The sequence below is a fragment of the Peromyscus leucopus genome, chromosome 23, assembly GCF_004664715.2.
Source record: "Peromyscus leucopus breed LL Stock chromosome 23, UCI_PerLeu_2.1, whole genome shotgun sequence".
Classification (NCBI taxonomy): domain Eukaryota; kingdom Metazoa; phylum Chordata; class Mammalia; order Rodentia; family Cricetidae; genus Peromyscus; species Peromyscus leucopus.
The window spans coordinates 3389964-3411505 of record NC_051082.1 but is presented as its reverse complement, the minus strand read 5'-3'; the positions used below and the strand labels follow the sequence as shown (position 1 = coordinate 3411505).

The 21542-nt window shown below is 51.2% G+C and overlaps 1 protein-coding gene across 1 annotated transcript in view; it reads left to right on the top strand.

Moving 5' to 3' along the window:
* The window catches only part of Grk3 (G protein-coupled receptor kinase 3), a 96893-nt gene that overhangs the window by 8772 nt on the left and 66579 nt on the right, over nucleotides 1-21542 (top strand). The window contains exon 2 of the mRNA XM_028858804.2: nucleotides 16631-16707. Within this exon, the coding sequence (XP_028714637.1) occupies nucleotides 16631-16707 (77 nt within the window). The remainder of the gene's footprint in view (nucleotides 1-16630; nucleotides 16708-21542) is intronic.

Here is a 21542-nt window from a genome sequence, read left to right as displayed (position 1 = left end):
TGCGAATGAGAATGTGGACTGATGTGTGGGTTCCACACACACTTCGCATTAAGTGGGTGCCCCGTGAGCTAGAAGGCTTTCCATGTTGAAGGAGGAAGGTGGGCCCTGATCGTATTGATGGGTTACCTTGCCTCGTGAGGACAATAAGAGGAGCATTTCAGGGATGCAGAAACACACATCCCATTAGCCGGGGAGGCTTCTGCTCTCCGGAATCCTTGCAGCCAAGCTCTGCTGTCTCCAGAGCTGGGTGTGACCCGGACCTCAGGAGTTAGACAAGTGCCAACGCTCTCCCTCCCTTCCAGTGCGGCATCCTGAATCACATTCCCGAGCAACACACCCTGGTGTGCGCTGGTGTGATCTGCCAGCTTGTGTGTGTGTGTGTGGGGGTTTCTAGTATTTCACATGGAAGACATCCTCGCAAGAAGACTTCCTACGGTTTGCAGTTGTTTCGTCCAGGGTTTCTACCTGTATCTCCATGGCTCTTGATAGGGATTTAAGTTAAAATTAGACGAAGAGTTCCATGAATCAACCTTCATGTGTCTGCTCAATACCGAAGTCTGTGTTTTAGCTTCAAAGACATCGAAGGCTGTGATATTCTGCCTGTATCCTCTTTGTGAAGTATGGGTGTCTGGAGGGTCTGGGGGCGGTAGAGTGCTTGCCTAGCTCTGTGTGTGTGTGTGTGTGTGTGTGTGTGTGTGTGTGTGTGTGTGTGTGTGTGTGTGAGAGAGAGAGAGAGAGAGAGAGAGAGAGAGAGAGAGAGAAACCCTCCCATGCCTGCTTGAGGGACTCGGTGGTGAGTCACAGGTCCACTCAACCCTGGACTCCAGTGTCAGCAAGCTGAGCGAGGGACTGCACACCTGCAATGTGGCCTCACTATTTCTGACTAAATTTGTGGTCATGAGTTACATGCCCGTGTGTGTGTGTGTGTGTGTGTGTGTGTGTGTGTGTGTGTGCGCGCGACATGCAGGTGCACATGGAACTGCATGTGTGTGTATATGTGGAGGCCGGAGGTCCACCAAAGATTTTGTCCCTCGGAAGCCGCCCACCTGGGTTTGTTGAGACAAAGTCACTCACTGACCCAGAGCTCACCCAGGGTTCGCCTCTCCAGCGCTGGGACCGGAACTCAAGTCCTCACGCTGGCAAGGCAGGCGAGCGCACTCCCGAGTGATCTCCAGCCCTCTGAAATGGCTGTTTCTTCTGTTACAAAGACACCCTGACTGGAAAAAGAACAGGGCAGCGGGTCTTGTCAACAGGACCTGAAGTGTAGACCAGGGCACGCCCTGGCTGGTGTCCTGGCACTGCAGTCTGAACCCTCGGGGTGGGAAGGGTTTAGTGTTGATGTAAAGAGTGGGTTCCTGCCTCCCCCCCCCCCCTGCAACAGACACATCCAGGGTCTGATCAGCGGCTGGCAGGCTTGGGTCCACGTGAAAACAGATGCAGGCCTGTGTTTTTGTGCTGTAGACTGACCTGGGGCACAGACCTGGGGCGGCTCCCTTTGGCGGCTTCTCCTCAGCCTGGCTTGTGGCTCTCTCCCATCTGTCTGGGGCAGTCAGTGCCCGTGACGTGACGGCAGAGCCCACTTAGGAGGAGGTGACGAGTCCTGTGGTTTCATCGTCCCTCCACTTTCCCGCAGCAGTTTGGACCTGACGTGTAGACTGGTCTGCAGGAAAGCAGCCACCACGACACCGACTTCTCGCTTCCCTTTGTACATGCCTGCACGTGAGACCCTCAGAGACTCCGCTGGTGGCTGTTGGTCACTCATTCCACGCTGTGTCGTAGACTTTTTCTGTGACGTTTTCTTTAACGGCCCTGGGTCCGGGCAGAGCCACAGCATTGGGTGACAATCAGGGACAGGTGGGTTTGACCAGATCCTGATTCAAGCCCCACCACCATGGGAAGACTGGCCCTGAAGAGCGACAGGGTTGTGCACCTTCAGGAGTCACAGTTACTTCTGGGATGGAGGGGTTGGGGCGCGGCAGGGCAGAGTGCCCCGGGTCCGTGTGAGGAAATGCCCACAGTTTTGAGAAGCACGGATGGAGCGGTACAGGATCGGGGACCTGCTGCTGGAGATTTGATTTAAAATACCTTAAGAGGTGGAGGGAGTGTGGGAAGCAGAGGGGTCCCCAGTCCTGGTAGCTGCTAAGGATGGGTTCTGGGTATCTTTATACTCCACTCTTGCTGGCTGAGAATAATAATAAAATAATATTAGTAAATAACTATTATTATTATTATTATTATTATTATTATTATTATTATTATTATTTGAGACAGGATGTCATGTAGCAGAGGCTGGCTTCAAACTCACTGTGTGGCCAAGGATGACCTTGAATAGCTGATGTTCTGACTTCTGCCTCTGGAGTCCTGAGGTTACGGAAGGCACCACTGTGCCCTGTTTGTGTGGTGCTGGGGTGGAACCCAGGGCTTGGTGCGTGCTGGGCAAGCAGCCTGGTTTGGGGGCTTCTGTGGTGATGGCGAGGGGTGAAGGTGCTGTATTCTTTCACGGTGGAGGGCCTCGGTTGTCACACACAAGTGGACAGTGACAGTGTCGTACAGATGCACAGTGTTCTGCATCGACGACTTCCTGGTGCAAAGAGCTTTGCTGAAGTTCCTTGAGGTCTAGGGTTGCAGTGCCGATGAGGAAACCTGGTGGGGAGATAGGAAGCGCCTGGCTGTCACCCCCCATCTTCTTATTAAGATGCCCCCAACTGCTTTCTATTTTAAAAATCATTTGAAGGCCTATGAGCTGGCTCAGCAGGTAAAGGGGCTTGTGGCTGAGCCTGGTGAACCGAGTTCGATCCCCAGGACCCCCATGGTGGGAGGAGAGAACCAACTTCCGCAAGCTGCCTGTCTTCTGACTTCCACATGCTCACCGCGACATGCGCATAACCTCCCCCCTCCCCCCCCCCACAACAATGAACGCGTTTCCAGATGGGTTGCTAAGACCAGTAGGGGGAGAAGCAAAGTTTTACTAAAGAGACTCCGGATAATAGAGAGCGACAGTTTCCAGAGCAGGTGCAGCAGTGTCCAGATGTCAGTACGCCTCCAGAGAGCTTGTTCATTCCAGAAAACACAGGGGCTGGGGACCTCATCGGTGGTAGAGCGTTCGCCCCACGGGGGACCAGGCCCTCAGTTCCATCCCCACCACTGAACAAAGTCAGTGAAGACCGTAAAGTCAGTGGATCCTCACTGACTCAGGAGAGGAAGGGGACAGAGTAACCAGTCGGTGATTGCCAAAAGAAAAACCCAGATGGCCGCATCCACAGTCCACGGATTAGATTTATGAACAAGTAACTGAGCTGTGGGGGAAGGAGTGTGTGGGGGGGTGGGGAGCTCCGACAGTTGCTATCACGCAAGATTGTCATCCCTCTCCGTGGTGTGCAAAAACAAGTTCCAGAGCATTTAATGTCTTACGTCTGGGAACTTACGTCTGCGAGCCTGGGGGACACACGGGGCTCCCCTAAGCAAACCCTGAGACTGCAGACTGTGTCGGGGAGACCGAGGGATGTGAAGACCCCAACCGGAAGTTCTCATGTGGCCCAAGTTGGCGAACGCTAGCCTGAAAGACTGAGTGCCCTTAGGAGAGGTGCATGGACCAGAGATGTCCCCGGATTGGGGATTTGTCTTTTTAGATTTTGGGATATTTGCAGGTATATAATGAGATAGGACACGAGTCTAATCACGGAGCTCCCTGGGTCACGCACACCACCCAACCGTGGCCCTAAGGGGCATCTTGTTAGTGAGGGCCTCGCATCAAAACAAACACACAATGCTTTCAGATTCAGGAGTATCTTGAATTCTGGGTCTTCAGATTAGGGGTGCGTCGGGTGACTGTCCTCGGATGGAGCGACTTAGCTTGTTACTTCTCTGCTGGGCAATACTCATTTAATGACGTGTCTGCTGGACTCACAATGCTTCAGGGAGGAGGCGGCCGGCCGGGCCAGTGCTGAGTGAGGGCGCAGGCCTTTTCTGTCAGTGAGTCAGTGTTTGCCGGCCAGTTCCTCCTCACAGACTCGGGAGGGAGGTGCTTCTTTGCAGCAGACGCATGGGTCCTGATGCCGTGGTGGTGGGCATTCAGGAGTCTTCACTGTGCCGTGGAGGCGAGCCAGTCCCACCATGGATGCCGCCCGCTGGCTTCTGTCTCCCTGCATTTAAAGGGAAAATTACCGGCCCTTGGCGCATTTATGTGCTGTGTTCTCCTGGCCTGGAAAAGCCAGCGCCTCCCGCCCCTGCTTCTCTCCTCCTCCTCACCCGTGGAACCGGTCAGGAGCTGCAGCCCTGAACAGCGCGAGAGTGTGCAGGCCCCACTGTCCTGGCCGGGTTCTCCAGGCCTCCTCTAGATGAGGCCCTGCAGGGCAGGGGGCATGGAACCCAGCACACGGATGGCTATCAGCTGAATATTCCTCATCCTCCCAGGGAGAGCATGTGTTTAAGAAAAAAAAAAAGCAAGGCCTGGGGGTGCAGGCTTGGAATCCCAGCTACCTGGGAGGCTGAGGCTGGAGGCTGGAGGCTCACAGGTCGAAGGCCTGTGACTTACCTTGACGAAGTTCAGAGTGGGCAGCCTAGTGGAGAGTGCTGGGGATATGAAAGCGTGGCAGGAGAAGCCCTTGCCTGACTGACACACACTAGGTTCTGTTCAATCCCCACCCAACCCCCCCAAAGAGAGGGAGTTTGCTGCCCTGTATACGGTATGGTCGATGTCCAAAGCGTTGAACTTTAAGACAAGGTTCTTTATGCTCATGGCATCAGGAACTCCTGGATTCATTTGTTGGTGCAAAAACACAGTTCTAGGAGAGCGGTTCTCAACCTGTGGGTTGCGACCCCTTGGGGGTCAAATGGTCCTTTCACAGGGGTCGCCTAAGACCATTGGAAAACACAGATATTTACATTGTGATTCATAACAGTAGCAAGGTTACAGTTATGAAGTTACAAGGAAAATAATTTCGTGGATGGGGGTCACCACAACATGAGGAACTGTATTAAAAGGTTGTAGCCTTAGGAAGGTTGAGAACCACTGTTCTAGGAGGTGACATTATTTTAAACTGCAGGTTTGGATACAATGGACTCGGTAGCTTTCCTTAAGCTGTGAGACTCTTGTGTTTTTTTTTGGCTTTGGTGTTCGGTTTTTTGAGACAGGGTTTCTCTGTGTAGCCCTGGCTGTCCTGGAACTCCCTCTGTAGACCAGGCTGGCAGAGAACTCAGAGATCACCAGCCTCTGCCTCCTGAGTGCTGGGATTAAAGGTGTGCGCCAGTGTATCTGACGCAAGAATCATTTTCTCTAGACAATTCTGGGGAGCCTTACGTGAGAAAAATACTAGCTGAGGAACCTAACCCTTTCTTGGTGACTGGTAAGACAGGAGGAGGCTAGAACGCACTGGGCTCAGGGCAAGGCAGGAGGGGCTGGACTCCTGGAGCCTTGGGAGGACGTTTCCTGGGAGGCTCATTTTGTTTTGAAAAGTAACTTGAAGGCTCCGCGTCCGTGTCGGTACCGGATGCCACCCTTGGCCGTTGGCCTCCCTGGTGTCGGTTGTCTGAGAAACTGAGATAAAGGGAAGCTGAGGGCCCTAAGGGTTTACTGAAGGTCAGTGCTGTTGGGCAGGGTGTGGTTTAAGATCCCGTTACATCAGGATCACTGTGGAAGGGCTCGGGGTGTGGTGTGTGTGTGTGTGTGTGTGTGTGTGTGTGTGTGTGTGTCTCTGTGTGTGTCTGTATGCTTGCATGTGTGGTGGAGTATGCACGTGTGTGTATGTGTATGTGTGTGCATATGCATTCGTATGTAGGGGAGCATGCACATGTGTGTGTGTGTGTGTATACATCTGTGGAGGTCAGAGGTCACCGTCCTTGTCTCCTTCTGCTGCTCTCCACATTCGCTTTTTTCATTTCTTGGCCCGAGTCTCTCCCCGAGCTCCCTGATTAGGCTGGGCTGGGCGGCTCCGGAGCACTGGAACGCCTGTCTCCTTCCCAGTGCTGGGATCGCAGGTGTGCGCCCCGGTGCCTGGCTTCTCATGACCCCGGGTTTGGCAAGGACAAGAAGCCAGTGAGCGGCTAGCTCTGCTTCCATGGCTGCTCCCTGTCCCTGCCGTCCTCACCGCCCTTCCGGTGGGCTTCTGCTCCAGGTCGGACCCCAGCCTGGGATGCATCCTCAGCAGGAGCAGGGGAGGAGCCAGGGCAAACCAACTTCATTTTAAGGAAGTGACGTGGAAGAGCTTGTCCCATCTGGTAAAGCTTCCACTGTTGAGAACTTGGTCATGGGACCCCGCTAATTCTTGAGGTGCATTGTCTATTGGCTGTCTGGGTTCTTCTCTGTTCAGATGGAGATGGAGGATGGTGAGGAACAGCCCCCTCAGCATGAAGGATCCGGGATGCCAGAGGCTCATTCATTGGCTGCACTTGGCCAATTGGGATTGGTGGGTTTCAGATCTCAGTCTCCAGCTACTCTTCTGGCACTGTCCTGTCAGAGTTGTTTATTTGGGCCCCCTAGGGTAAGCTGTGCAGAGATGCAGGGGGACAGGGTTGGATGAGGTGCAGTCCAGTGCTGCCCCTTGGAACCTGGGCAACGAAATTCAAGTATGTTTGATGTAGTGTGAAGGAGAGGGAACTGGGAAGGTGGGTTTGCCGTGCAACTAGAAGGACCAGAGTTTGTGTCGTCAGAACTCACGCACCCAGTGGCTCCTGTCTGTAGCCCTGGTGCAGGGGGTGGAGACAGGAGGATACCTGTGGATGGCTGGCCGGCTGACCTCATGGAGACTGTGAGCTCCAGGCTCAGGGAGAGACTCAGTCTCAAAAAAGGTGTTGCATGCAGGGTGCGGGCATGCTATTGCACGTCTTCCATTGCTTGGGAAGCAGAGTCTGGTGGATCTCTGTGAGTTCTGGGCCAGCCAAGGTCACAACCTTAAAATGAGGTTGGTTTGCCCTGCTCCCCTGCTCCTGCTGAGGATGCATCCAAGGCTGGGGTCAGACCTGGAGCAGAAGCCCACCGGAAGGGCAGTGAGGACAGCAGGGACAGGGAGCAGCCATGGAAGCAGAGCTAGCCTGTTGCAATCAATCAATCAATCAATCAATCAATCAGTCAGTCAGTAAGTAGATAAATGGGATAACAAATGAATGAAAAGAAAAATAGAAAAACAATGGCACACGATAGAGGAAGAAACTCATTGACCTCTTACCTCCATCTGCTGGAACACACATGTGGGCATACATTTGCATCACACTACACACACACACACACACACACACACACACACACACACACACCCCATGACATGGCATTGACTGTCCAGCTCTTGCTGGAGTAGCACAAGGAGCTTGGAGGTCACACAGCTTCACTGGCCTGTGAGCTTTCCGGGACAAAGACTGTGGGTGCTGGATGGTTCACAGCTGTGGGTTTTATATGGGGGACTGAGTGCTGGGGAGATGGAGGAGGTGAGGGAGAAGCTGGGGGATGGAGGAGGCTGGGGAGGAGCTGGCCCCCTTTGCATGGTGAGACATTCACACAGCCTACTGTAGCAGCCTGTGTGGTCTGGTGGCTTAAACAGCGAGGCAAAGTTTCCATGGTGACTTTGGATATTTGGTTCTGGGTTGTGTGCCTAATGAGTTGTTTGTGGAAAATCTCTAGCAACTGTACATTAGAAAACAAAACACCCAGATCTTGCGGTTTCGCTTCCGAGGGACTTACAGTTTGAAGTGACTGCTGAGCCCTTTTTCTTAAAGAAAAGTTGGCCTGTGGTTTGTGGCCCTGATGAATGGTGACAACTGCCGTCTGGGTGTGCGTGGTTTGCCGAGCACTTCGCACACACCAGCTGGCCTGGTCTCCCCACCTGTTTCCTGTGCAACTAGACTTTTACGGGAACGTGATGCCTACCGGGCAAAATATTTATACACTAGAATAAAACAGCCAGGCCTTAGGTGGAGCTTGTCAGGTTAGCCGCGGAGTCTAACAGGGACGCGCTGGGGCTCCGCCTCTCTTCCCCTGGCTTGCGGAGATCGGGTGCCTGGTCCTTCCATTAATTAACTGTGTGTGGGGGTGTGCATTGAAGTTGGAGGACAGCTTGTGGGGGTCCCTTCTCTCCTTTCACCGTGTGAGTCCTGGGTGTTGAACCCAGGTTGTCAGACTTGGCCACAGGCACCTTTCCCTGCTGAACCAGAGTGCCGGCCCTGCCAAGTGATAGTGGCAAAGACGCTTGAGCTGTGGAGCTGTCTGGACCATGTACTCAGCAGGGTCTCCACGGCACTGCTGTCCCTCTGCCCAGCTGCTGTTCAATTTTAAATAATAAAATACCAGTCCTCCTCAAAGTTGGCAAAGTATCTGAAGAGCTGTTCTCCCACAGAAGACACACCGGTGACAGATAAGGCACGTTTCTCACTTGCTCTGGCTAATTTACCATCCAGGCCCATGCAGGGGCCAGAAGGCAGACACTGTCCACAGAGGTTTTGTGGTATTAGCTCCATGTGGAGAATAGTGCATGTGTTCCTGGAATCAGGAATCGGTGGGTCACGTGGTCTATGCAGGCCACAGGATTCCCCTCAGCAATGCCGAAGAAAGGGACCCACAGGCCGCCTCTGCAACAGCAGCCAGACACAAAGACCATACTCTACATGGAATTTCTAGGGGTCACAAGGTACAAAGATACATGGCCCGTGGATGACTAGCCTCTGGTGGGAGCAGACTTAGATCACCAGTGGACACGGGGATCCTCTGGGCACACTGGAAGTGTTTTGGGATGGATCGAGGTAACAGACCATGTGATTATGAAACATTGTACTAGTCAGGCAGGTGAGATGGCTCTGCAGGTACAGGCATTTGCTGCCAAGCTCGGTGACCTCAGCCCTAGGACCCACATGGTGGAACGAGAGAACTGACTCCCACGAGTTGAGCTCTGACCTCTATATACACGCTGTGGCATGTGCATGTACACACACAAAATAAATAAAATATTAAAACAAAAACCCCAAAAACCCCAAACCTTTCAACCTGCATTTCCATGGCTAAGAAACTAGCTCAAAAAAAAAAAAAAAAAATGTGAAGAAAAGGAGCTGATGAGAAACACAACACAAGAGCAGGATAATCTGCTTAAATTGACCCCCACACATAGTTACATTCCATGCAAATTGTCCACATGCTTCAAAAGACAGAGACGGTCTAAGAGAACAGGGAAGCAAGGCCCAACTGTGGGCTGCCAGCCAGAAACTCACCCAGGTGGGGAAACACAAGATGCTAAGGAGCAGACCCCACCCAGACACCAGCCGAGAGAAACTTGCAGCAACCTGGTCAGGCTTTAAGGAAAAAGGCAGGAGAACCCAGGCTGTGACATGCATCAAGAAGAGATGTTTCTCGATGATGGGATGATGGGTCCCCTCATCACTGAGGCACGGACACTCCCCCTCCCCCGTTCGTGTGTCTAATTGAGCTACAAGACAGACAGGGCAGGTATCATCAAACCCACACACGGACAGAGTCGGGATTAAAATTTCAGAGTTCTGTGAGTTCTGCGTCCCCACCCCAGCAATTTACAGAAAATAAATAAATAAATAAATAAATAAATAAATAAATAAATAAATAAATAAGAGAGGAACTTGGTAATCCTGAATCTGGAATATCTAAGTGGCGCCGTTCGTTACTCATCCCGACCCAACGAGCATTTGCCAGTCAGTTCTTCCAGTAGCAACACCCATGCCTTCTGCTCCCACGTGCACAAAAGACTCAAAAATAGATTATAGGCTGGGCAGTCAAGCACAGATCAACAAATCCAGAGAGAACGTAGCCATTTGGTGTGCGCTTTCTAGCCACCGAAGAATTAAGCCAGGATCAATACCTGGCGGGCACCTGACATCTCCAAGAACTCAGAAATAAGCAACATGGACGTAAATAAATTGCAGTGCACAGAACAGGTGCCAGGGGAAATTAAAAAGCCATCTGAATGGGGAGAAAATGAAGGCAGGTATGTCAGGAGCTGAGAGATGCAGTTACGCCAGGGCCCAGAGGGAACTCAGGAACTGCCAAGCTGCCTCAGAAAGAATTAAGGTCACCCGTGAAACTCCCCAGGCCAGCAAAGGAACAAGGAAGAGCAGACCCCATGGTGCTTCTGTGAGGGGTCGGGTGGGGCAGACACAGGCCTGTGGGTGTGTGGTATTGGCTCCACAGAGGGTCCAGGATGACTCAGTGAGGATCGGATGGTCTTGTCACACAACAGTGAACCGTTAGGGACAATATGGGGAACAAGACCTTTGCCTTTTACCCTATCAGTGCAGAGATCAGCCCGGAATGAACACTGGGCCTGAAGGGAGCTACAGCTAAGGCTTATTTTGTTATTTTGATTGTGGGTGTCTGTGCATGGGTTCTAAAAGAGGACCTTGGATCCCCTGGAACTGGAGTCACAGGCGTTTGTGAGTCATCGGTGTGAGTGCTGGGAATCGAACCCTGGTCCTTTGTGAGAGCAGCCAGTGCTCTTAGCCACTGAGCCATCTCTCCAGCTCTGAAAACCCTGAAACTTCTAAAGGAAAAATATAGATGGCCTTGGAGGTATGAATACTGCAAAGCACAGACTGTCCGTCAAGGAAATGATCCATAACATGGAAGTCATCAGCTAAACCAGTGTCAGAAAGGCCCCATGATAAACCAAGAGAAGACATGAGAGGATCCAATTCAGGGAGACAACTGGAGTCATGTAGACATCTGTTCTTTCCAGGCTACGTAAAAAAGCCGTACACTCGATAATCAGGCAAACAGCCCAGTGAAAAGCTGGACTATTTGATGAGGCTCCTCACAAACGCAGATGTATCGATCCCAGTCAGCAGGTACGGACGTGTTCAGCATCGCTGCTCACGAGGGAAGTGCAAGTTAAAATACAAGATCTTCTCCACACGGCAACGTGTCTAAAAGTTAGAGAGAATAGCTTAAGTGTGGACGGGGTGGAGGAGCAGCTTGAAGCATCACACACAGTCAGTGGGAATGTGAGATGACCGAAGTGCTTGGAACGGTGGCGTGCACGGTTTCCCTGGCTGGGTGATAGAGTTCTCCAGGCGACCAACACTCTGAACTCCTCAGTACTTCCCTGTAAGAGATGACAATGCCTGTCCTTAAAGTGTCTTGGGCATGGATATTTAAGGTATCCATCATTCATAACAATCCCAAACTGGTGGCAACACAGATGTCCACAAACAAATGATCAGCAAACCCCGGGCTATTTCTGCAGCCACAGAAGCTTGGCTGGGGAAAAGCAGAGGACCCACAATGTGGAGTGTGGGAGCAGCCGCTGGGCTAAAGAAAAAAGCAAGCTCCTGAGATAAGACAGCCTGGCATGGAGGTCAGTGCAGGCCACTATCTTGTCCCTGTGTCACGTGGCCTGTATGGAAGACCCCCCTAGCTGCCTGGACTCCAGAAATCTGTAGAAGCATTTCCACCTTCTAAGGCTGGTGGAAACTTTTGATATCTATTGTTATGACAAGGAGTTACAGGCTGTGTGTACTTGTGTGAGGCTCACCTACCAGTGCTACCAAGATATGCGTTTAATTATGACTCGTGGTGGTTTGAATAGGTATGGCTCCCATAGACGCATGTGTTTGTGTCTTAGTTAGGGTTTCTATCGCTGTGAAGAGACACCATGACCATGGCAACTCTTATAAAGGAAATACATTTCATTGGGGCTGGCTTACAGTTTCAGAGGTTTAGTTCATGGTAGGACACGGTAGCGTGTCTCTTCACAGCGACAGAAACCCTAACTAAGACATGACATACATCAAAAATTAAAAATGAATTATACCTTGGTTTGTCTTTAAATGGTTATACAAAAGGAATTCTGGGCCAGGGAGGAGCCCAATGGGTAAAGGTCCTGGCTGACCATCCTGACAATGGGAGTCCCGTGTCCCAAACCCACAGGTAGAAGAGAATTAAACCCCACACGTCCGGTGACCTCCACACGGGCACTCTGCAGATTGACACACACGCAGTAAATGTAAACCATGGAGGTCGCTTGTTCACTCGCTGCCGTCAGTGGCTGGTGGACTGGATTTCATTCCGTTTGAACCAGCGCCCTGGGGCTCACCTACTGTAAAGTTCCCCCTTCTCCATTTCCTGTCTTGGTCACACGTCACAGCTCAGTGTGTGTGGGGCTCGCTTTCTGAGCTCCCCGCTCCTTCTGCGGGGAACGCGTCATTGTGTCCTGATTATGCTTCTTTCATAATGAGCCCCGGTCTCTTACTGCTCCTCCTTCAGAAATGGACTGGCTGCCCTAGATTCTGTGTTGTTTTGTATAATTTGTTTCTTGTTTCTACATCCTGTGAAAGTCCCCTCGGGGTCCTAATGGGCTCAGACCGACTTTATAATGAAATTTGGCAGATCTTTGAATGTTCTTAATGTTCATTCTTTCTCTTCATAACCACGGGACATATCCCTACTCTGCCGTTTCTCTCTCTTTCTGTGATTTATAATTTTCCCCATAAATGTCTTGTGCGTGTTTTGGAAGATTTTAATTTCAAAGTATTTCAGGTTTTTTATTTTAGTGTAACTAGACTCTTCCCTTTTAATCACTTTTAAAATTGGTGGTGTGTGGAAATGATTTCAAAACACTAATCCTGTACCTGGGGGTGGGTGGGGGGAATCTTTTGCTTTTGTTTTTAAGAAAGAGATTGATAGCAGGATTTCTGTGTGTGCATGTCTGGGGCTGTGTGGGAGTGTGCATATGGTGTGTGTGCATGTGGATAGGGCTGTGTGCTCAGTGTACACGAGGCATTTATGTGCATCTCTGGGACTGTGTGCAGGGGATGTGTGCATGCCTCGGGCTGTGTAGGGGGTATGTATGCATGCAGGAGGCTGTGGGGGGGTATATGTGCATACATGGGGGCTGTGTGAGGAATATGTGTATGCATGCATGGGACTGTGTGGGGTATGTATGCAATGAATGGGGCTCTGTGTGGGGTGTGTGTGCATGCATGGGACTATGTGAAGAGCATGTGTGTGCATGAATAGGGTGTGTAGGCGGTGTGTATGTGCATACTCATATACTCATGCATACTTTAGAGAGAGGTGAATACTGAGGGTAAGTTTCGGCATCTTCTGAAATGGATTCTCCACATACAGAGTTGGCCCCAGGTCCTGGGAGAGGGTGGTGGCTGGAGTCTTGGCTGCTATCAGTCCCTGGATGGTTCCTGCAGTCCTGGATAGCAGTGGGAGGAATCTCTCATACAGCTGATATCCTTGAGGGGCAGTGACCCCCTCTTCCTCCCTCTGTGGATCAGGGTCATTCACGCTGCACTTTTAATGTTGTCTTTAAAATACACCACTGTGTCGACGCCTCTTCCCGCTGCTGTAACCAAATGTCTGTCAGAATCCTCTGAAGAGGCGGGGTTTGCTCCACCCCACTGTTTGAGGGTGCAGTCCACTATGGTGGGGGTGGCATGGTGGCAGGAAGCTTCTGGATGTGGCTGCAGGACCATGAAACTGCTTGCCTACATCTGGATGGATCAGGAAGTAAGGATGGGGCAGGAAGTGGGTTCTGACTCTGAACCTCAAGACCCATACCCCAATGGCCACTTCCTCCAGCTGCGCCCCACCTCCTAAAGGACCCACACGGCCCCCAAAGAGCACCGCCAGCAGCAACCAAGAGCTCAAAGACACGATCCTGTGGGGGACATTTCACACCAAAGCATGACTTTCTCCCCGGGCCCCCGTAGGCTCGGAGCCATCTCATGGTGCCGCTGTGTCTGGTCTCACTTCAAAAGTCTTCTTGTTCCCACCCTGTTTTCAGAAGGACAAAGTCTCAGCCTGACCTGGGTGGCGCACACCTTTAACCAAAGTCCTTGGGAGGCAGAGGCAGGGGGATCTCTGTGAGTTCAGGGCCAGCCTGATGTACACAGAGAATTCTAGGACCCTGTCACAAAACAAAACAAACCCAAAACTCCAAAGTCTCTTCCTGGACTAAAGACAAACTCCTAACTGTAAGTCCATGTAACATTAAAAATATGTTTCTTACTTCCAGCATACATGTGTGGAGTAAATACTCCCATTCCCAAAGTGGGTGGGGGTGATCAACTCCTGGAGAGGAAAGATCCAACATCCAACCAGCAGAGCAGAATCCCACAGCCCCAGGTCCAGGATCCGGGGCTCTTGGTGGCATCATGTGGGCTCCAACCGATTTGGGCATCCACACCCTCAGCTCTGTTGCCTGTGGTCCCTGTGACCGACTGCGCTCTTGGGCCCCATCTACTCCGTGCCTGTAGCTTGGTCTGACACCCTCTGTCTCCGGGATCTCCCAGTGCATCTTAGGCTTTCACCTTCTCAGAAGTTCCCTGCGGGGACCGTGACCCTGCTCCGTCCGCATGGCCAGGGTTCAGCAGCTTTCTGGAACCGAGGTGCGAGCCTCCATGGGTCCTCACTCTCGGAAAACCAGCACCGTGAGGATGGTCGCACATTCTGTTCCATCTGAGAGGTGGCCCGCTACTCCCCACCCCTCCCCCACCCGCTCCACCTCATCCCCATCCCACCTCCCACCCACTACCCCGACCCTGTGGACCACAGCTTCCCTCTGTGGCTGAAAATGAGAAAGCACCCTCCTTGGGTGCCTGGGTGTAGGGGTCGGGGTGGGGGTCTTTGCTCAGCCACGCCCCTCATATTGCAACACCCTGGTAAGCGAGGTCCTTCCTACTGTCCCAGATCTGGGTCTCTGTGTGTTTTTTTTTTTTTTTAATTAATCACAATTACAAGGCCCTGACTTTTCAACATCCCCTGAGCAACTTTTTTTTTTTATTTAAAACTTTTGTTTATTCATTTTTACATACCAACCACAGGTCCCCCTCTCATCCCTCCTCCTGCTCCCTTCCAGCCTCCCCCCACCCCCCATCCACTCTCCAAAAGGTAAAGCCTCCCATGGGGGTCAGCAAAGCCTGGTACCCTCAGTTGAGGCAGGACCAAGCCCCTCCCCTCACATCAGGGGTGAGCAAGGCGACCGACCATTAACCGCAGCTTCGCTCACATTCCTGCCCGTTCCTTGATGAACTGCTCATCTCTCACACGCTCATCTTTCTGCTCTCTGTCACTAAGCTGAAGAAGCTCGAGCAATAGCCATACCCTGGCCTGGATGCCACGCTACCCTGAGGTGGCCTCTATTCCTCACCCCATTTCATTTCAGCCTCCCTCAGGTTTTAGGGACACAGGAAGAAGGCAGCCACACTGTTTGTAATGCCGATGGTTACCGGCCTGGCCCCCAGGGCAGCTCTTGTCCCGGTGGACCTGCTGGGTGTGGCCACTGTCTTCATGTTTGGGGGCATTCCGGCCTTGTGAACATCTCCTGGAATGGCCCATTAAGTTCTGCTAATAGCAATTTAGGGCTTCCCTAGTCCCTAGGTCCAAACTCTTCCAAATTCCTGTGCAAACAGCAGGCCTAAGAGCCACGTGGTCTGGAGGTCACAGCCATGACGTCCATCTCCAGCAGCTGTCCTCCGCCTTAGTTACTCTGCTGGATCTCTGTGACCAAATGCACAGCAAGAGAGAGGAAGGGTTTATGCTGGTTTATAGTTTGAGGGTTGTGCTGGCCAGTTTTATGTCAACTTGACACAAGCTAGGAGGGAAACTCCGTCTGGAAGATGCCTCCCTAAGATCCAGCTGCAGGCATTTTCTTAATTAGTGATGGATGGGGGCAGGCCCAGGCCATTGTGGGTGGGGCCATCCATGGGCTGGATGTCCTGGGTTCTATAAGAAAGCAGGCTGAGCAAGCCATGGGGAACAAGCCAGCAAGCAGCACCCCTCCATGGCCTCTGCATCAGCTCCTGCCTCCAGGTCCCTGCCCTGGCTGGCTTACAGGTTCAGAGGTTTAGCCCATCATTGTCATGGAGGGAAACATGGTGTACAGGCAGACATGGTGCTGGAGAAGGAGCTGAGAGTTCTACATCTGGATCCTCAGGCATCAGGGAGAGAGAGAGAGAGGGAGAGGAGAGGAGAGGAGAGGGAGAGGAGAGGAGAGAGAGGAGAGAGAGGAGAGAGGGAGAGGAGAGGAGAAGGAGGGAGAGAGAGCAGAGGAGAAGAGGACAGGAGGGAGAGACAGAGACCAGGCCTGGCCTGAGCTCCTGAAACCTCAAAGCCCACTCCCAGTGACATGCTTCCTCCAGAAAGGCCACACCTCATAGTGCCACCCCCAATCACTCAACTACGAGTCTGCAGGGGTCCATTCTTACTCAAATCACCACAACTATGATGTGGACGAATTAGCCAGATCAATCCTTTACTTCCCAACTTGCTTTTGATGATCATGGTGTTCCATCATAGCCGTAGTAACCCTGACTCAGACAAGGGTTCAGTCTGCCGTGGCCAGGAAGGCATAGCATCAAGAGAGGCTTGTAGCTGTGGATGCTGGAGTCCGAGGCTGCTTGCTCACATCTGGGTAAAAACAAACAAACAAACAAACAAACAAACAAAAAACCCCAAAACAAAACAAAACAAGACAAAGAAGCAAACAAAACAAAAATCAAACAAAAAACCCAAGATCAGGCAGTATGTGATGCTCCTAGCAACCCACTTCCTCCAGCCAGGTCCCATCTCCAGAATGTCCCTAAGCTTCCTCAAACAGTGCCACTCGTGCGGGAACACTGGAGCGTCTTCAGGGCACTGTGCACCCACGCTCTAACAGCCGCTCTTTTCTTGCAGTATCCGGAGCGTGATGCAGAAGTATCTTGCAGAAAGAAACGAAATAACCTTTGACAAGATTTTCAATCAGAAAATCGGTGAGTTCTGCTCCTTCGTCTGGTACTGTCATGGCAGCGGCGGCGAGGTCTGGTGATGTCACGGGGACCTCTGCATAGAGCCCTTGGTGCTGTGTAGAGCTGAAGAGGGGACGGAGGGAGCCCGGTGGTTAGCAGTTCGCTTCACCTCTGCATAATCCCCCCCTTCCCCCCAAAAAAACGCGTCATGGGAATGAGTTATTTGGAAACAGACAGTTTAAGCTTTAAGGTCATTGGTGGGCGTTTGTCCCAAGTCAGAGTTTAACACCACAACCAGGGGGGAGAGTGAGGACAGCTCGCTCCTCCCCGGCAGGTAAAGAAGGACGGTTCCCAGAGCCGCCACTCTCCAAGGGAGCGAGGGAGACGGCGACGTCACTCAGGTTTCTCCTGTTCACACTGGATGGACACTTCTGTGCTGCAGGGGGACCCCTCCACCCTCACTCGTAGCCACCCCTGTTCTCGAGAAAGCATCCCGAAGCATCAGGCTTGCTTTCTGTGCCTGAGCTTTGGACTGTCTCCTAGAGGGAGGCTCGCCCTGCATGGAGCCTGTGGTCTCTCTGGGTCTGGCCACTTTCACTGACAGTGGGGCTCGCATTTATTGCATTTATTTCGTCCGCTGTTGCATATGTTAGCATTTCATTCTCTTTCAGTGGTATGCATGGACCACACTTTGTTTATCCACTTATTTGGGAGTTGGTAGACCGCTGGATTGTCTCTACTTTTCGTCCTTTCTGAACAAAGTTGCTGTGACCTGTGAATATTTACAAATCTCTCTCTCTCTCTGTCTTTGTCTCTGTCTGTCTGTCTGTCTATATCTCTCTGTGTGTGATAGCCATTCATTTTCCTTAGATGTACACCCAAGAGTAGGGTTGTTAGGTTGTGTGGTATATTCACCTTAGACTTTTAAAGAAAGGACTGGACTCCCTTCTAAAGCGGCTGCCCTGATGCCCAGACCTGACTGGGGCTCCGGTTCCCCGAGTCCTCAGCGCCTGCCCCTGGCTGCTCTCCGTCTGCCGCAGCCATCCCGTTGTGAGTTCTATTTCTCATTTCCCTCACAGTTAATGGTACTGAGGGCGTTTGTATAAATCAGCCGTTTCTAGATGGTCTTTGGAGAGATATCTATTTAAATATCTTCCCCTTTAGAATGGGGTGACATTTGTCATTGTCCAAGACATTTTTGGGAATGTGCTCTCGTAGTCAATGCCTTGTTTCCCATTTCACTGGTGGCATTTGAAACCAAGGGGTTTTAATATTAACAAGGTCCAGTTTGTACATGTTCTCTTTGATCATAGCTCAGAGTCAGAGCTAAGATGTGTTTGCCCAATGGGTTCATAATAACTTTCTTCTAAAAGTTTCAGTTTTTTTTCCCCTCCTACGTTTAGCGTTTGGCTTTGTGGGTAAGTTTTTTAATCTGTGGTATGCAGAACTAAATTAGTGAGGTTGGTTTACTTGTATAAGTTATTTTACATTTATTTATTTGTGTGTGGCGTGCACATGACTCACGTGAGAGGTCAAAGGACAACTTTTGTTCAGGAGTCGGTTCTCTCCTTCTGCTGTGTGGGTTCTGGGGATTGAACTTGGGCTGTCAGGCTTGGCTGCAGTCCGGTTTTATCAGTTGAGCCCTCTCACCTGCCCCTTCCCCTCTTTCTTGCATGACATTTTATTTTCCCCACTGGATTGTCTCTGATAATCTCTGCTGAAAATTAACTGTGGAACTGGCTTAGTGTGGCTTCTGACTTTGTTTACCCCTGCGTCGGCTTAGGCCAGCGTTCATGCCCCTCCCTGGCTTTAGAGCGAAGTTTGGAACCGGGAAATAAAAGTCTCCACCATTTTCTGTCTGTTTGTTTTAGGGTTGCTTGGGGGCTGTTCTGGACCCTTTGCGTTTCTGTGGGAGGTTTTTTAATAATCGCTTTCCAGTTGCCTCTGGGTCTGGGATAGAGAGCCTTGAATCTGCACTGCTGGGAGCCACCGTTCTGATCCTGTGAGTGAACAGCCTCTGCTGCGTCTGTTGCTCGGGGCAGCACCGATCTTTTCCAGTCTGGCGCTTCTCAGTGAGTTGATTCCTCAGCCAGGAAACCTCTTCCACAGTGGGGAGCTGGAGCTGGTTTCCTTCTGATGGCTCACTGTGGGATTCGGAAAAACAATGTGTTCTACAGCTAACTCCTGGGGTCCAAATTAGGTTAGTAGTTCTTGTAAAGTGGGCATGTGTCTGTGTGTGTGCAACTGTGTGTGTGTGTCTGTGTATGTGTGTACCTGTGTGTGCCTCTGTGTGTGTGTGCATCTGTGATTCATGTGTGTTGTGTTTTTTATGTGTCTGTGTGTGTGTTTGTGTAGTATGTGTGTACACCTGTGTGTGTGTGTGTGTGTGTGTGTACACTTGTGGTATATGTATGCATGTAAGTGTGTTTGCATGTAAGGGTGTGTATGTGAATTCCTTAGGTTAGTCTATAGCCTGTCTGAATAATGGGTTTTACTTCTTTCTTTCTAATCCTGTCTTTATTGTTTTTATTTTTTATTTTACTTCTTAATTATTTTTTAGTGTTTCTCTCAATTGTTTTTAGCATGGTTTAAAGTAACATTTATCTAGAAAGAATTCACAAATTGTATTTGATTCTCGGGGCCCAGGTATAAGAATCAGGCTTCCCATAAGCTTTGATAACAAGAGGGTCTATTTCCTGATTGGGGGGAAAAAAAGAACATGTGGGCAAAACAGAGACTATCATCCCATCCCAGGCTTTGGAAGAAAGAACATTTCACAGGGCTTGTCCTAGAGACAGAGAGGAACTTGGTTCACCCTGGGTCTTACTCTACGAAGTGTGAAGACCACACAGAAACGCTGGAGCACTAAAAGCTGTAGATAACACCAGGACTGGCCATGTGGTTCGGTGGGTAGGATGCTTGCCTCTAATGCACAAAGCCCTGGGTTCAATCCTCAGCACTGCACAAACTGGGTGAGGTGGTATACTTCTGTAATCCCAGCACTTGGTGCAGAAGTTCAAGGATATCCTTGACTACGTAATGAGTTTGAGGCTAGCTTGGGCTACTCGAGACCCTGTCTACCAACAGACAAAACAGTGTAGGATTTGCTGTCATCAGTCTCCATTGCCAAAGCTACCAGTCTGTTTTACGGCCCACCAAAAGGTTGTTTTTGAAGTTTTGTGCCTTAAAGCCGAATAGATATGTAGAATCTTCAGACATTGACAGCTGGGTGGCCTCTGCCTGGTGGCAACCCAGCATTCGGCATGTGGCCCCAGAGTGGGATCTCTACCTGTGACCACCCTGCACCCCCATTCTCCCTGGACTGACCCTGTCCTGACGGACATCCCAGGTCCCCTCCCTATTCCATCGGCACAGCATACTCTAGCTCAGAGTCGCCTTCCACCGCAGGAGAGGGAAGACTTAGGGTCCCACTTTGATTCGGCATCAGTGGTACTGGCCTTGTGCGGCTTCCACTGAGGGGAGCATTAAGGGTCCCTTTGATCTCCCTGATAGTGGAGATCAGCACCCAGCTAAGCTCTGCTAATTGAATTTTCAGTAGAAAGGGCTGGAGGGCAGCAGGCGGGCGAGCCCTGGGAGCCTGGGTCAGTTTCTGCCTCCAGTAAGGAAGCTGTGCAGAGGGAGACACTGAGGAGAGAGGAGAGCCGTCCTTTAGATACGTCAAGGTGGTCTTGGCAGCTACTCTGTCAGCTTGGGTCAGACAGGGGATCTGCTCCATCCCACAGTCTCCGCACCCTGGGAACTGGGGACAGACCAGAGGTCTGAGGTGAAAGCCGACGGCGACGGAAGCCGTATCTGTCTCCAAGACACTTGCTCTGTTTGTTAAGCTATTATTCAAATTCTAGAAGCAGCCATCATCATCACCGCTCAGAGGGAGATTCGGGGAAGGTCCATTTTAGTGTGTCACGCATCTGCTACCCTGTGCCTCCTTATCACTGGACCCAATGCAACACTTGGACAGCTCTGGGCTCTTGACCCATGATTCACAGGCTGGAAAAACTACCTGCATTTTTTTTTTTCAAGACAGGGTTTCTTTTTCAAGACAGGTAGTTTTGGTGCCTGTTCTGGATCTTGCTCTGTAGTCCAGGCTGGCCTCGAACTCACAGAGATCCGCCTCTGCTTCCTGAGTGCTGGGATTAAAGGCGCGTGTCACCGCAACCTGGCATTTTTTTAAAGGTAGACTTCTCCCTCCCATGAGCAACACTGCCCAGGCTGGGGATGTAGCCTCGTCCTCCGGCTCTACTTGTGGTTCACTCCCTAGGGAGCCATGCTGTTTATGTTGCCTCTGCTGCCACTGAGCTAACCTCAGCTATCACCTCCTCTCTCCATATACAGCCAAACTAGGAAACAGCACATCCGTCTGTAGGGGCCGCGGCGGAGGCTCGTTTGGAAGAGCGCTGGCCTCCAAGGCACGAAGTCCTGCATGAACCTCCACACGCACACCCAGCCACCAGAACACACAGCGCACCCACACACGCACTCAGTACTGGTAAAACATGCACATGTACAGGAAAGCCACAATGTAGCACACAAAAAAAAAAAAAAAAAAAAAAAAAAAAAAAAAAAAAAAAACACACAACAAAAGTGTATGCACACATGACTAATCTGCTTTGCTTCCTATGGGTATCGACGGGTCCACTGTTCTCCACTCAGGACCCCACGTTCTGGCAGGTGATTGACACATCTGTCCTCACCACCTGCCTGTCACTGTCCTTCTCCTTGCTGCTGCTGTAGCCTACACCATTATCCCCTCCCCAAGACTATTCAGCACCTTCCTCACTGGTGGTCCTGTTTTTACTTTCATTCCTAACTGTCCAGACACGCCACGCCACACCAGGCTC